This window comes from Thamnophis sirtalis, unplaced genomic scaffold, assembly GCF_051295495.1.
Source record: "Thamnophis sirtalis isolate CommonGarterSnake01/CBP01778 unplaced genomic scaffold, rThaSir2_p1.2 scaffold_10, whole genome shotgun sequence".
Taxonomy (NCBI): Eukaryota; Metazoa; Chordata; class Lepidosauria; order Squamata; family Natricidae; genus Thamnophis; species Thamnophis sirtalis.
In genome coordinates, this window is record NW_028261390.1 from 41,190,246 (window position 1) to 41,206,547 (window position 16,302).

At 36.7% G+C, this 16,302-nt stretch overlaps 2 protein-coding genes across 2 annotated transcripts; one reads left to right on the forward strand and one right to left on the reverse strand.

The window, feature by feature from the left end:
• The first annotated feature begins 19 nt into the window (after positions 1–19).
• Positions 20–6,970, forward strand: MAD2L1 (mitotic arrest deficient 2 like 1). Its single transcript, XM_014071128.2, has 5 exons — positions 20–182; positions 3,821–3,967; positions 5,267–5,387; positions 6,006–6,109; positions 6,561–6,970. The coding sequence occupies exons 1-5, from the start codon at positions 110–112 to the stop codon at positions 6,731–6,733; spliced, it is 618 nt and encodes a 205-aa protein (XP_013926603.2). The 5' UTR covers positions 20–109; the 3' UTR covers positions 6,734–6,970.
• Positions 6,971–9,861: 2,891 nt separating this feature from the next.
• Positions 9,862–16,091, reverse strand: RPL7L1 (ribosomal protein L7 like 1). Its single transcript, XM_014071129.2, has 7 exons — positions 16,035–16,091; positions 15,374–15,482; positions 13,941–14,104; positions 12,645–12,782; positions 11,798–11,907; positions 11,476–11,690; positions 9,862–10,397 (listed from the first exon to the last, which is right to left on the reverse strand). The coding sequence occupies exons 1-6, from the start codon at positions 16,085–16,087 to the stop codon at positions 11,482–11,484; spliced, it is 783 nt and encodes a 260-aa protein (XP_013926604.2). The 5' UTR covers positions 16,088–16,091; the 3' UTR covers positions 9,862–10,397; positions 11,476–11,481.
• Between the last annotated feature and the right edge of the window lie 211 nt (positions 16,092–16,302).

The window sequence follows — 16,302 nt, forward strand, 5'->3', positions numbered from 1 at the left end:
TAGGTGGCGGGACGTCTTCTCGTTTCCTATCTGGGCCTGTAGGGTAAAGAAGGGCTTGTTTTTTTGCTTCCGTTTCAGCCCAGATCTGTTTCACTGTTTCGGACGCCGAATGGCGAAACAGCAAATCCGGGAGCAGGGCATCACCTTGCGGGGCAGCGCCGAGACTGTGGCGGAGTTTTTCTGTGAGTAACCGGGCGGGTAGGGACGGAAGTAATGCTGGTTTAAGAACGTGAGCCAGCTCGGTCGGAAGAGGGGGACCCACATCCTTCCGGCTTTCTTTCTGCTTTATAAGACTTATTCCCAGGGATGGTGCTCGACCACAAGTCCTTTTGTGCCCGGTAGAATTTGCACCCGGATAGATGGACTCGGCCGAGACTCGGGGGAGGGGGCAGGGGAAGGACTCCGAGTTGCGTTTTGGGGCAATGAAGTGGGGGCTCATTGCGAGAGTGCTGCACTCGGTTCGTTCTTTTTATCTTTTCCTTCGTTCTCCTTCCATCGCCACGAGTTATCCTTGCAGTAATTGCGTCTGGCTTGGCTCTATAGAACAAGCACAAAATGCTAAGAACTTAAATTTGCAGTATAGTGCAAAAAAAGGCAATATGCCTGGAGAGGACCTAAAGCAGTTTGAAGGACGTTAACGCTTAACCATGTATACGTTTATTCTCAAACGTGGGAGACAGTAACTTCAGCCTCGGTAAGGAAGAAATGCTTAACTTAAAATGAATGTGAAGAGCAAATATAATGGAGGTTTGGGAGACTCAATTCTGGTCTGCATCTTGGCTGCGTTTAAGGCACAGCTTTAAGGTTTGTTCAGAATACAGTAATTGGTTGTTGGATATGATGAGAAAGAAAGTCCTAGGATTTGGTGCAATATACAGAATCTGAAATTTTATGTCCCAGTAGTATACCTTGGTGCAGGTAATTCTTGATTTATGACCACAATTGAGTTCAAAATTTCTGTTGCTAAGTGAGACAGTGAAGTGAGTTTTGCCCCAGTTTATGACCCTTCTTGCTACATTTGTTAAGTGAATTTCTGCAGTTGTTAATTTAGTAACACGATTGTACAGTGAATCTGACTTCCCCATTTGCTTGTGAGAAAAAGTGATCTTGGGATACTGGAATAATCAGAAATATGACTCAATTGCCAAGCATTGGAATTTTGATCATGTGACTACAATGGTTGTTAGCTTGAAAACTGGTCATAAATCATTTTTTTCAGTGTTGTAACTTCAGTGTTGTAAAAGTTCACTAAATGAACTTTTGTAAGTCAAGGACTACCTGTATATGCAAAGCAATCATATACCTGGTGAAGTGGTTAAGGCACTAGTCTAGAAAGCAGGAAACTATGAGTTCTAGTCCCTTCTTAGACATGAAGCCACCTGGATCTCCAGAAACATTCTTATCTTTGAGGGATGTTATTCCATAAGGTAGAGGCTGCAACAGAAGGCACAATTTCTAAGTCCTACAATATGGCAACATTTAATGTTAAGGACCTAGAGAACATCCACTCTGCTGGATCATACTGTAGACAATGTTCCCTCTAATTTTTTTTCAGTGTGAGCGGAAAAGTATAGTGTTTGAGCGGCACATTTTCATGCCTGAGCACCTGAATTTTTTTCACAGATGTCCCCTAAGACAACAACGAAATCAGTGTTATTTGAAACTCAAAGTTATGTTTATTCAAGGTGCCCGCTTAATTAAAAGTGTTATATAATATCAGTATCACTTAACAATGGTCCTGCTTAGCAACCAAAATGTTGGCTCAGAAACTCTGGCATTGAAGCACGCAAGTCTTAAAGCTGTCAAGTTACAAGACCCTTGCACCCCTAACCCTTTAGGGAAAAAAAACCCAGGGGTCTTCAAACCTGACAGCTTTAAGCCTTGCTGACTTCAACTCCCAGAATTCCTCCTCCAGTCATGTTGCAGCAACGTCATCTGCGTGGATCTGCTCCATCTTCGGTTTTTTCACAGGAGGCAGGGCTGCTGCTGAAGATGCCAACGAGCTCCCGCCGCCACTAGAATATGCATTTGTTTAGCATGACATAGAATAGTCTTTCAACCAGAAGTATGGAATAAAAGAGAGACTGATAAATATTAAAAAAATAAAACCAAAAAGCAGCTATTTATTTGAGTTCTAGATAAACATTTAGTTCAGATTTAATAGTGTTTCAGAGATGTGGCTGTCAGCTATTTGTGTATGTATGTTATTATTATGGAAGGTTAGATGAGATTTCACCAACATTATTCACCCCTGATTAATGCATTCATTCTAATAATCGAGTCTGACTCTGAATTACAAATCTATGTCTGAAGAATCTGGGTTAAGTTTTGGATTGGAAATTTGGGGAACATGAAAGTTTATGCATAATTTTTGTAATTTTTTCATTGGGTCTTAATAATGATTTTATTCATTTGGGATTTTTTTCATAGGCTTAACACAGCTCTAATTTTGTCATTAGGAGCAATGTAATATTGGCCACTAATGTATTGTATACAGGTTGCCTTAGAAGGTAATACCTTTTGTATAGTAGGAACTTAAGATAGGCAGACTTCATACAAATAAACAATTGAGAAATATTGTTCCTTTTAAAAAGCAGTGTTAATTGCTGCATGTTTCTCATATTAAGTATATTAGCCAAGTTCATGTTAGGAAAAACTTTCAGTCTTAAAGGTTTGGTGAGGAGAAATCCAAAAATTCTTTTAAAGAATTTAAATTAAATTTGAGGCTACCTCTGCTTTCGCTCTCCCTCCCTCAGTTGTGCAGCAGTGGCAGCAGCAGTTCTCAGCCTACGGCGGCAGCGTCACACAGGCTGTGGAAGGAGGAGGAGGAGGAGGAGAAGGGAACCAAAGAGAGGCTTTTACCAGGTCTGCGCCCCACAGCCAGGACCGTCCTTGCGCCTCAAGCCGCGTTTCTTCCTGCAAATCCCTTCGGGCAACCCGAGAGTTCCGTTTGACGCCAGAAGGGCTTTGCAGGAAGAAACGCAGCTTGAGGCGCAAGGACGGTCCTGGCTGTGGGGCGCAGACTCGGCAAAAGCCTCTCTTTGGTTCCCTCCTCCTCCCCCTCCTTCCACAGCCTGTGTGACGCTGCCGCCGTAGGCTGAGAGCTGCCGCTGAAACAAGTTTGGGAAGGTCCTTTGCGGGCGGCCAGTTCTAGCCGCCTGCAAAGGACTTCCCCACGTTTGCTTTGAAAGAAATCTCTGCGCGGCAGTTAGAAACCTCTGCGCGGGGGTTTCTTGCCATGTGCGCAGCCGCGCAGCCGCGCACCTTAGAGGGAACAGTGACTGTAGAATCAGTATGTAGGATCATACAGCAGAAACAATTTTTGAAATAAGTGATCTCTCAGATATCCAACCCCTATGTCATATATAATAAACAGTGTTTATGACCTAAAGTTGCCAGCTTGGGGAAGGCTTAAAATACAAACAAAATAAATATTAAAACAACATAACACAATGGTCATGAGTAGTAAACAGAAGGTCTCAAATGCCAAGATAAATAGCTTTTTCAGCATGTACCAATTGTATATCTTTGAGTTTGCTAATATTAATTGGTATAATAATTATAACAACACATGGCAAAGAGCCATGGTGGCACAGAATACACTGCCAGCAGTTTGATCCTGACCAGCTCAAGGTAGATGGCCTTCCATCCTTCCAAGATATGTAAAATGAGGACCCAGATTGTTTGGGGGCAATATGCTGACTCTGTAAACTGTTTAGATAGGGCTGTAAAGCACTGTGAAGTCTAACTGCTATTGCTATTATGATACTGCTTTTTAGATAATCAGATACACTACTGTATGTATATTTTCTTCTTTCAGCCTATGGTATCAACAGTATCTTATATCAACGTGGAATATATCCTGCTGAAACATTTACACGTGTTCAAAAATATGGTCTTACCATGCTTGTTACTGCAGACTCTGAACTTAAAAATTATCTGAACAATGTTGTAGGACAACTGAAAGGTATACTTTGTTTAATCAAGGATCAAAATATTTAGATGCTTTGCAATGTTTATACAAAGTTGTAATCTTATAGGCATAATACCAAAAGAAAGGAAGACACAATGAATTAAGAACAGTTACATGCTGATTTTTTTTAATGGTCATTTAAATTGATTACTGCATTTCCCATATAATATCATTGTGATGTTAAATGGTAGTGTATCTATTCAATACTAGATCTGCTTTTGCTTTGCAGCACTTTTATATTTAGTCAAATTTTGCTACCAATTTATCTGCTCACATTTTACTTCAGTAAATTATGTGCCATAAAGCTATTGTCGACCATTAGAAATGATAGAATGTTCATAATCTGCTTTAACCTGTTCAGCTGCTCCAACTGTGATCTCATTGCCACTGTGACTGCATCCATCCATTCTCTACACACGCACACACACACTGTATATACATTTACTATATGTGTAGTGTGTGTGTATATATATGTACTATATATATATATATATATATATATATATATACACAAACATACACATAGTGTTTCCCCAAAATACGACCTATACGATATGTGTATGTACGTATATATGTATACATACTCTGTGTATGTATCTTTCTCAACTTTTTTTTATCTTTCTGTATTTTTGTATTATGGTATTACTATTTCTCAGTTTTTGGCATATATACAAATAATATATAAATAGAAAGGTAAAGCTTCTTTGCCCAATAGGGTTCAACTACTCATAAACAAGTTAGCATGATTTGCAAGCTCCATAGGGCAGGCATATCACTGATACCTAAACATGGGTTGCATTGCCATGTTTGGTTGCATTTGCCATCTGCATTTTTCTAGCTGCATCTCATCAGCCTTTTTGTTTTGCTAGGGCTCATTGAGAATCAAGTATTTGAGACCAAGAAGAATCTGCTCAGGGACTCTAATTTAGTTGCCTCTGAATTCCAGTGTGTGACCACATAAATAGCAGGCTTACCTGCCTTATAGCTACTGGTATAATGTTTTTCAGTTGTCCTCGGGAAATGTTCCAGTTTATCTTAATATCTTAATTTCACATCTCACATAGTCAAGCAAAGCAATATTATGTACATATATAGGATAATGATCCAACTACACCAGGGGATATATAAGAATGTTACGTATTTTTAATTTTCTGTGTTACTTATTTGGCATATTTAATCTTGTTAAATAAGCCATGAATTGTCTGTTGATGCAAGTGTGATAGATAAGGTGCCCATGTATTTGACAGTTTCTCATTTGTAGAATTCAGGAAACTAACTTCTTGCTCTTCTTAGAATGGCTCTTTGAATGCCTTGTCCAACGGCTAGTGGTAGTTATCTCTAGTAAGGAAACCAGTGAAGTTCTTGAAAGATGGCAATTTGACATTGAATGTGACAAAACTGCCAAAAATGAAAAGTAAGTATATTTGTTGGAAAATGGAAAATGTAGCCCCCCACCCCCATTATTTCTTATTCAAAAGTTCTTGTTATTCCTGAAGTATATAGCTAGCCCAGCCCTCATCACAGGCTTTGCTTTATGATGTTTGTAGCATTATTCGGGTCTTACAAAGATCCCCATTCAACATGTTATTGAGCACCAAGAACATTCTTGTTCATTATTTGGTATGTGTCTCTGCTTTAATGCCAGAGTAATAATTTTAAAGCTATTTCACAAATATTAACATGTTATCAGTTGTACTACCTGTTTTGTCTCCATAATAACACTGAAAGTGTTCCAAAGAAGAGAAATAGCAGATTGAATTCATAAAAGTTATAGCCAAAATGTGCAGTTATTAGGTTTAATATTAGGTTATTAGATTTAGTTTTAAGGCTTATAATTGCTACCAATGGATCAGATAATTTGGAAAAAGTACAGAAATTGATTGCAATGCTTGTATTAACTTCTCATCTTGGACATGTTAATCATTTAGGAAGTTAGTCTATTATGCCTGCCAGGTAGTAATATTAGTGGTAAAGACTATTTGATTTATATTTTATCTTCTTTTATACTGAGAACTTTTAATTGCTATTTTAGTGCACCAAGGCAGAAATCTCAGAAAGCTATCCAGGATGAAATCAAATCTATTATCAGACAAATAACAGCTACAGTGACATTCCTTCCTCTATTAGAAACTACCTGTAAGTAATATTGCTTAATGAGGGAGTGTAAGTTTGGTTTTGGTACATTTCATGTGTACTATCTAATTGCAATTTTCACAAAAATTCTGTATGAGTCCTGTGACCAAATGCCTGCAAACCACCTCTACTAATATGAAGCTGACTAAAGTTGCAATATTTGTCATGTTTAAATAGTTGCCTAGCTTACAATCAATAATTCTGGATGGCATATAGGGGTAAGGGACAAGAGTTCAGGAGTTACAATTTGGTGGTTTCCCATGATTTATGTAACTGGGGTCACACCTCATAAATTGGGATTTTTAATTATGGTTTGCTAAACAAGTCATAATTGACTTGGTTCTTTTGTTACTTTAAGCTTATATGTTGCACTCAAGAAATGGATAGTTTTCTTTAAATGTTTATTCCAGATGCATGTAAATGTATAATAATCATTCATCTGTGATTCTTCCAGGTGCATTTGACTTACTCATATTCACAGACAAAGAACTGTCTGTTCCAGAAAAGTGGGAGGAGTCAGGACCACAGTTCATTACTAATTCTGAAGAAGTCCGTCTTCGTTCTTTCACTACTACAATACACAAAGTTAGCAGTATGGTGGCCTACAAAAAGGACACCTTGCTGTGATTTAGTAAATAACATTGTATATGTACCCTTTTGTAAGATTCATTACCCAACAGTAATTAAGATTTTTTCAAAATGCCAGCTTGGTTCTCTAAGCTGAAGCATCATCTTGTAAATATACATTAAGTCTAGAATCCTGTCCTTTCAATATTACAATTGAATTCTGTCAGTGGTTTCCATGTAATAGAATGTATAATGTAAATGTCATTTTTAGTAAAAAATAAATTCATATGGTTTTTATTTGGTCTTATCTTAATTAGTGAAATAGTTACTGTATTTTTCAGAGTATAAGACGCACCAAGATTTTGAAGAGGCAATTTTTAAAAAAAAGTTTTTGCACTCTGCAGACCTCTCAAAAACGACCTTTTTTTGTTTTAGAAAAAAGGGCATGCATAGCCTTTAGGAGGCTTATAAAGTGCTGGGGGCTGCAGGGGGGCAAAATTGAGCAAGAAACGGCCCGTTTGTCGCTCATTTCTGCCCTCCCCAGCACCCAAAGCACTTTGAAAGCTTCCTAAAGGCTATGCATGGCCATTTTTGTGAAGGGGTGGGGTTTTGGGAGGCAAAGGTGCTGTATTCAGTGTATAAGACACACCCAGACTTTTAGCCTCTTTTTTGAGGGAAAAAGGTGCATCTTATACTCTGAAAAATACGGTATTTGTTTGAAGTCAAAAAGCTGTATTACAGATAAACTAGTTATGTGAAAAAGTACACTCTATTTTAGTTCTATGGTTTTAAATATGAGGACATATAAAAATCATCTGGTCCTTAGCAGTTAAAAGAAGTAAATACAACCTCAGATGAACAGCATATATTACACAATACCATCATTTATTTTACAAAAAGAAAGCAAAACTCGAGAAACCATATGCGAAAAACTAAGTACACTTTTACTACGGTACTTCCTTAGATATGAAGACGCTACGTAGCAGCCAGGTGTTGCTAATCAATTGTCTTTGATCAACTGATTATCATCGGCAAGTATGACTACCTTTATAAAAGCTGAAGTATTAAGAGAGTGCTGGTCTCCAGCATTGAGGTATGTGTTATCACAATGCAAAAAATACATCACCAATGAATTTAAGAGAAGCAATTGTCACTTCCCATCGTTCTGAGAAGTGAAACAATCCAAAGTCCATCATTCTACAATGGGGAAGATCATTCACAAGTGGAAAACATTCAAGACAGTTGCAATCTTCCCAGGAGTGGACAATCCAGCAAATTCACCTCAAGGTCAGACATGCAATACTCAAGAGAAATTGCAAAAAATCCAAGTTACATCTCACTCTAGAGGCCTCAGCATGTTAATTCTTAACATTTATGACAGTACAATTAGAAAAAGGTTGACCAAGTATGTTTGGTTTGGAAGTGTTGCCAGGAGAAAGCCTCTATAAAGAGCATGGCAACATGGCTTAGGTTTAAAAAGTTTCATTTGAACAAATCACAAGATTTCTCTTGTAGAGATAACAGATATTTGGTCATAATGCTCAGTGACAAACACGGCATATCAACAGAACACATCTCATACCAACTGTCAAGCATAGTGACCGTTGGGAGTAGGGTGGGGTGATGATTTGGGCTTGTTTTGCAGCCACAGGACCTATGAAAATTCAACATATTCTAAAGTTAAATGTGATAACATCTGTCCGACAGCTAGCTTATTCAACATATAGCATAATGATCCCAAGCAAACCTCAAATCTACAACAGAACGGCTGAAAAAAATGTTTCAATGACCCAATTCAAGTCCGGACCTCAACCCAATTGAAATGCTGTGGCGAGACCTCGAGAGCAGTGCATAAACAAATGTCCACAAACCCCAATGAATTGAAGCAATGTTGTGAAGAAGAGTGGGCCAAATTTTTCCACAATTATGTGAGACTGTTAAATTCATACAGAAAATTATTACCTCAAGTTATTGCTGCTAAAGATGATTCTACACACTACTTTATCATAAGGTGTACTTAGCTTTTTTACACATGGCTTATCCACTTTGGCTTTTTTTATATAATAAATGATGACATGGTATATGTCGTCTTGTTTTTAATCTGAGCTTGTATTTATCTATTTTTAAGAACTGCTAAAGGACCAGATGATTTTTATATATCCTTATATGCAAAACCACAGAACTCAAAGATGGTGTACTTTCTTTTTCAAATGACTATATATGATTTTGCATATTGGATACAAACACATCCTGCAAGTTAAAAATTTACCTCTTGAAAATGTTACAAATATTCCAATGTTGACTACTGCAATAGGGCAAATAAGTAAACAACTATACAAAATGGGAGATTCAAGGTGGTAGTCCATTGTTGCAACTGGAATGGTATAAAATATACTTTCTAAATAGATCCTATATGAAAACTGAACCCTGGACTTTCAGGGAAGAATTGGCAATTTGAAAATGGCTACGCAGAATAAACAATGGACAAGGAAAGAACTTGAGTTCACCCACAAGTATTCCATATAGTTGCTCCTTGTGAGGAGACAGCAGTCTTTTACAAATTTAGAGCTCTGGGTGATTAAGGAAAGCCATCTTTTGCTCAAACCAAGGCTGGCACCTTTCAAAAGAACATACTTCCTTTTCTAAACACTTAGAAATTGTTTAACTGCTTTTCAGTTATTACGAACCTTTGAATCCACAGTAAAGTGCAGGTGACTCTCCTTTAATCCTTAACAAAAGGCTTTAAACAGAAGTTTAAAAACATTTTAAAAAATCTTTGAGAACAGCAAAAGGTGATTAGAATTTTGATTCTGGAAAGTTACAAATGATCCAGACCGATTTGAAATAAAGTTTTGGAAGTACTGATAATTATAAGAATCCTATGTGAAAATACTTTTGTTTTGAATTATCCTAAAAAGGAACATGCATAGCAAGCTTTTTAAGCACTAAACAAAAACAGAGGTGGGTTGTAGATAAGATGTGAGGGAAGAAAAATAAAAAATATCAGCTGAAAGAAGCCGCTGAAGAGAAAATGAGGAATAAAAGTCTTTTGGGGTAAATGGAGCAACATAGCCCAGCCTTGCCTTTCTGCATTTTGTTATATTAAAATCTCTTATCACCAAAGCACATTGTTTTGGTTTTGACAAAGCATGGCTGACTTGTTTTATAAACTCAAACACAATGGTTCGTCCTGGTTTCAAAATAAAACTTTATTGTGTTCAACCCTAATTCAACTTATATATAAACTGAGCCAAAGGAATTCAGTACCTATATTTCATTCTTTTTATTAAATTTGTTTGCCTCCATCTCACCACAAGCACAAATGCTTTAACTTAAAAAGATATTTTACAATTGCTTTTATAAAATAATTTTAGATAAATTGTATTTACACACACGTAGGGAAATCTGTGTATATCAGGTTGCATTGCTTATTGTCCCTCAGTTTCTCCATTGCCCTTTACATATAAATTTGGAAGTCAAAATCTGTAGATGATTCACATGTCTGAGATTTTACAAATTCTTTTTCCATTTTCAATACACATAATCATACTTTACTGTTGTTGATCACATCAATTTACTTGAAGCCTAGTTGCTGGATTATTTTTGTTTTCCTCCTCCAATTATGAAATAACTATGCCACATTATCTCAGAAGCTTCTGGGAAACGAATGTACATCATGGAGTACAAATGGATGCCTTCCAGAATTTCCTCTGAAAACATTTTTCTGAAAAACAGTACAGGTCATTTTTAAAAGCATCGAAATGATATTTACTTTTTGACAAGGAATGCTAAGAAAATATTTTAAAACTGAACTGAAAGCAAGTTTAAAAAGAAGTTACAAATGAGATGTAATCTTATCACAATATTGCAAACTTTAAGAACAAAACTTTAAAACTCGGTACATTTCATTTGAATGGGACTTAGATAATTTAATAATTTACTGAATTTATATACCTATCTTGCTATCATGACTGGTGGCTTACATGGTGAAAAAGCAATATTATAAAACATTTCAACAGTAGATATAACAGTACAATTAACAGAATTAGTTAAGATGAATATACAATGGAGGGGAGGTGGGATCTTCTATTTAATCCATTAACCACCTTGAGTTGGTACACTCCCATCTGGGACCCAGGTCAATCAGCAGAGCCAGATTTTAAGGCTCTTTCAAAAAGGTGGAAGCAGATCTCACCTCAAGAGGTGTAATGTCCAGGACGGGAGCCAAAGTAGAAAGGCTCTTCTGGATCCTGCCAGCCAGAATTGCTTGGATAAAAAGGTCCCGAGCAAGGCCCTTCTATTGGTACAGGTGGGGTGGGATCCCATTGGGGTCAGACAGCTCCTCAGTTATGGGGATTTATACCATTGGAGTTATACAGAATACAACACAATTGAATTACCATTGGAGTTATACAGAATACAACACAATTGAATAGCCCTGACTTGAATCTTACGCTATTCCTACTTGTGGTTTATTGGGATCTTCATGACATGTGAAAATAACAGAATACAGTCCTCATTTAATGATCACTTGTTCATTGAATTGATATATATAATGATGCTGAACAGTCAGTCCTTTTACTTATCTTAGTTGCAGTTTCCCCACAGTCACATGATTACAATCTGGATTTTGGTGTAAAACTTGTTTAATTTGACTTCTGGTGACTTCACAAACACATTTGTATCTGGCAGAAATGGTTGACCAGTATCATTTTTGAGAAGGTTATTTTTGACGTATCACTCTAGTGCTATAAGCTGATGAGTTCAGAACCCAACAATTGGCAAGTCAATGCAGTACTTACATGGCTCTAGTTCAAAAGACGTACAAGCTGATTAATATCATTGCCTCGAAATCCAGGATTACCAATCTCTTTCTGGAATCCCATTTTATTACGGGCTGCATGCCGAGCGACGGACAGACAGAATGGCCACAAAAAATTATTGACTTCATTAAAGTACTTTCCAGCAGAGTAAACTTCATGAATAACATCTTCCAGACAAATAATTCCATGGTTTCCTATGGACAGGGGGAAAAAAAAGTGTTTTGGAAATGAAATGCCTTTCAATCGTCACCAGATTGCAAAGAAACACTGTCCCAACATCCCATGCCATTTGTTATCTTACCTAGATGTTCCTCTATCAGAACATTATCTGTCAAAGCAACCTTTTTATTTTGGATCTTTGCATGGCCTCGTTTCAGTATCAACTCTCGAATAGATTTAAGATTGGGATACCTGTGTAAATATAAACCTAGGAATAATTTTGGAAATAACAAAAAACTCAAGACAATTTACAATATCTTAATGGAATAATTTGTCCAAACTGATCGAAAAAGGAAAGTACTGTACTATATATTCTTGCTATCTAGCTTTTGTTTTTAAGACATTACATTTTGTATCTTCCAAAAACCTGAACAATTATGAAAATTTCATCTTAAATTGCCTTTTCAAAAATATGCACATTATCTCCATTCTTATTTTCTTTCTGCCAGCTTAATATTTCAACCTTCCAATGTCACAGCACTTATAGTCTAAAATTTGGATTTTTCCATCAATTTATTACCATGATTCAAATTTAAAAATGTGCAATACCGCAAATAATTCATATATAATAAAAATAGTATTTATAATCTATTAGTATGTATTTGAATACCAAGATAATCACTATATTATTAAAACACTAACAAAAGCAACTTTCTTCAAACTTTGCACAACATATCCCAGTTTATTGCTTGGCAACAATCATTAAACACTCATATCTTATAATTGTATTTCACTCATTATTTTGCAGTTTTTGGCCTCCAGATGCCCAAAGGTAACATAGGTACAGCATGATTCAAAAACTTAATTTTTAAAAAACAACTATCGGTATATAGGAAAATAATGAAGAAAAATTGTGAACTATGTTATGATCCATTTTCGGCATCGCCATTAATCATACTTCTATGTAATTTAAAAAAATACATACTAACCCCCATGCCACATAAGGTTCCACTGTTTGCAGCATTTTTAATGAAGCTGGTGTCAATTTAACAAATGTGCCACTGTAAATCTTTCTTAATCTCAGCCTCTGTATCACAAGTCGCACCCGAGAACTGACTCCTTTAATTCTAAATCAACAGAAGTAAATATTGTCATTAGGCAAATCTGCATCTTGGATTTTCCAACAACAAAAAATAACAGAGATATCTGTCAATGGTGCACAATACTATTGCAAACCTAAAATCCTTTTAATTCAATAGCTAATTCTCAGACATAGATGTCTTGATACAACACATGCAATGATTATTTTCAGGTGTCAAGTCAAGTCTTTTCTTAACATACAATGATCTGAGACTCTAGCTCAAAGTACTTCCATGGGGCCAATTACCCGCCCGAGTGTTTGATTGCTGAATGAAAGCTGTGTTTTATTATTTTTCTTTTGTTCACAAAGTGTTTGTTTTGACCTTGCACTTCCCCTCCCCTGTGGTTGTAAGCCGCCCTGAGTCCCCTCAGGGAAAAGGGCGGCATATAAATCCCAATAAACCTAAACCTAAACCTATGTCATCTGGAATTTTAGAAATTAAAGACACATAGAAAGCATCAACTTGAGTATAAAATGGCCTGATTTAAAGGTCTGATATGTTAAAAAAAGCAAGTTATATTTAAATACTTGTATAAATCTTAGAATTGAGGATTCAATACCAAGTACCCAGTTAATAATCTTTAGTGCTATCACTAAAAATTATTATAAATTATCACTGTGGTAGCACTAAAGATTATTATCAATATCACTGTGATGTGTACTGCTGCACTATGATTTAGATGCTCAATCTGGAGATGGGGTGAGATGCTTATCTATATTACTCATTTGTTATCTTTTCTATTATCCAGAATGCTCTCCACTATTCTAAACTCAGTACACCTATAAAAAGTAGCTGTTTATGTAAGCAAGTGGATCTGCACTTTACAAGATCAAATCAAATCATTTTTTACAGCCATAAAACCAGATATAATAAAATATATAATAGATTGTAGTCATCTGTAATTTTAATATTGTAAATAAATTCCTTGCCAGTTCTTAACAATTCCAACTATCAGAGAGAGAGGGCAGTCTTCCCACAAGTATGTCAATTCATCAGGAAGGAGCTACCCTATTAAGGTAATTAATTTACAATCCCTTATTGGTGAGAACAAGCTACCCTTACTTCAGAGTTATTTTTATTCATTTAGAAGCAATAGGAGCAAACTCCTATTAAAATAATCATAGAGAATGAAGTGTTCCTTACACTGCAATTCGTACAGCAAATGCCAATTTGTGTCCATCAGGCATTGTCATCTGTCCAGGCTTATGTTCCATGCGCCGCAGACGGACATCATCTCTGTGTTTTCTCTGAGAGTCTCTCAAAAAAACTTCAAGGCGTTTGAATCTGATCTGTTTTCCACTCTGATGCTGTTAAAAGACAAAAACAAGTTTTTTTTAAAAAAAATACACATACTTAAATCATTGCATTGCTATTTATATACTGCAATTTTAATGAGAACTATGTGTTTTAAAGTGACGCGCTGGTTCAGTGGCTGACGCTGAGCTTGTAGATCAGGTCAGCAATTCAGCGGTTTGAATCCCTAGCGCTGCATAACGGAGTGAGCTCCCATTACTTGGCACAGCTTCTGCCAACCTAGAAGTTTGAAAGCACGTAAAAAATGCAAGTAGAAAAATAGGAACCACCTTGGTGGGAAGGTAACAGCGCTCCGAGCGCCTTTGGTATTTAGTCATGCTGGTCACATGACCATGGAGAAGTTTTTGGATAGTGCTGGCCCTTCAGCTTAAAAACGGAGATGAGCACCCCCCCTAAAGCCAGAAACGACTAGTAAGCATGTGTGGGGGAACCTTTACCTTTAAGTGTTTTAAAAAGGTTCCAATGATAGTGATCTAAGGGTTAAGAGTTAATTAGATAAGGGATAAATGGGGCCAAGTGAAAAATAAGTCTGGTTTTTGATGAAACAAAAGTTTTGTTATAGCAAAAATTAACATATTTAAAAAGTTTTTATGTTTATGAAATTCACCACTTAGGCATAACACTCAATCACAGTATTTATTCATTGATTTTTATTTTGACCTGCCTTTTATTTTAATCAACTCAAGGTGGCATACATACCTAATACTCCTTTCTCAGTCATCACTACCACAACACTGTGAATTGGGCTGAAAGAAGAGTGACTGGCAAGCTTTTATTCCTAAGTGAGGACTAGAGTCTCCCAGTTCTAGTCTACGATAACAAATTAGATCTCAGTAAGCTACTATGATTCCTACAACTACATGAAGAATATTATAACTAGGTTTTTATAAATAATGAACATGAAAAGTGGAAGGGAAGTTTTGTGAAATGTAAGCATCAACCTGCAAGAGACAATGAGGAGACACTACCTATTTTTGGAGAAGGAACCATAAAATGTGAAGACAAACCACAGAACATATCAGATATGACATCAATACCTGTAAACCAACTGAAAAGAGAGCACGATACAACTTAGATCTTTATTCATACTGCATGTTTTAAATTTGATTTTTTTTAAAAAAAGAAAATCCTCTGGTATTTGCTTCTCCTTAATCTCCCAGTACCAAACAATCCTGTTTGAGAATATTTCTGCCCAAAGCAATCCAGGCTCTTGATGTTACCAATCTTATAACATGGTTTGCCCTACTTTAGGTGAACCTTACCTTTCTCTTGTCAAGTAGGGCTTGCTTTGCCTGGGTGGCCTTGATTGCCTGATAGACTTTTCTTTTCTTTAGGATGTTTTCTGGTACCAGAGGAATCTTCTTTGGAGGCCTAAAGAAAAAGCAATCATTATTTAGTATAACTCAGTGCATATGTATTTAAAGGAAGCTATTTTACACCCACCAACAATTGTTATCAGACCTTCATACTTAGCCAGAACCCCTGGTAGTCCCACTGGGGGCATACATATTATGAGAGAGACTACATTTAAACTCTCCTTTGGGAGGGAAGGTGCCGTTTCCTATCTAAATTTGTGGTTAAATGCATTTGGACCCGGTTTTTCACAGGAATTTTATCTACTGCTTTTGTCTCTGAAGAAGCCAGCATTTTAAGTCAAACAACTTTACTCTGCTTCTCCTTCTGGTCTGACCCGAATTAAGCCCACTCTTTCAAAATCTTTGTCCGTTAAATGTTCCTGTCCCATCCAGGTAAAGCTTCTAAGAAATCAAGATTTTCCCGCAACGATCTTTCTCTACCGATTCAGCGAAAACTTACCCACCCTTTTCATTTAGCCTCTATTTATGAATATACAGTCCCACAAACTTTCTAAAACTGCGACCTATCGGGAGATGGAAATAGATTTTCCTATGTATCAAAACTCACTCGAGTTCCGCCATGCCTCCTTCCCTAGGATCCTCGCTAACGGCACCGCGCATGCGCAAACTGACCGCCGCAAAATTGGAGGAAATGATTCGTGTTGGGAGTCGTAAAGCGTCTCTTATGAAACCTCGGCTTCGAAAAACGTTAGGTTGGTTCTTTTTTGGTTTAAAACGTAGCAGTTTTATAGCAAGTTTTATATGCAATTTATAGCAGTTTTTTTTTAAAAAAAATTAACGTATCATTGCGGAAAGGGAATTTTCTGGATAGCTTT

Excerpts from the sequence above, each read along its gene's own strand:
- RPL7L1 (XM_014071129.2), bottom strand. The coding sequence starts at position 16,087 with ATGCGCGGTGCCGTTAGCGAGGATCCTAGGGAAGGAGGCATGGCGGAA. Across the intron at positions 14,105-15,373 it reads CCCTACTTGACAAGAGAAAG|CATCAGAGTGGAAAACAGAT; the intron begins GTAAGGTTCACC and ends GTCTTTTAACAG. Across the intron at positions 11,691-11,797 it reads TCTGATAGAGGAACATCTAG|GAAACCATGGAATTATTTGT; the intron begins GTAAGATAACAA and ends CCCTGTCCATAG.
- MAD2L1 (XM_014071128.2), top strand. The coding sequence starts at position 110 with ATGGCGAAACAGCAAATCCGGGAGCAGGGCATCACCTTGCGGGGCAGC. Across the intron at positions 5,388-6,005 it reads AAAACTGCCAAAAATGAAAA|TGCACCAAGGCAGAAATCTC; the intron begins GTAAGTATATTT and ends TTGCTATTTTAG. Across the intron at positions 6,110-6,560 it reads TCCTCTATTAGAAACTACCT|GTGCATTTGACTTACTCATA; the intron begins GTAAGTAATATT and ends TGATTCTTCCAG.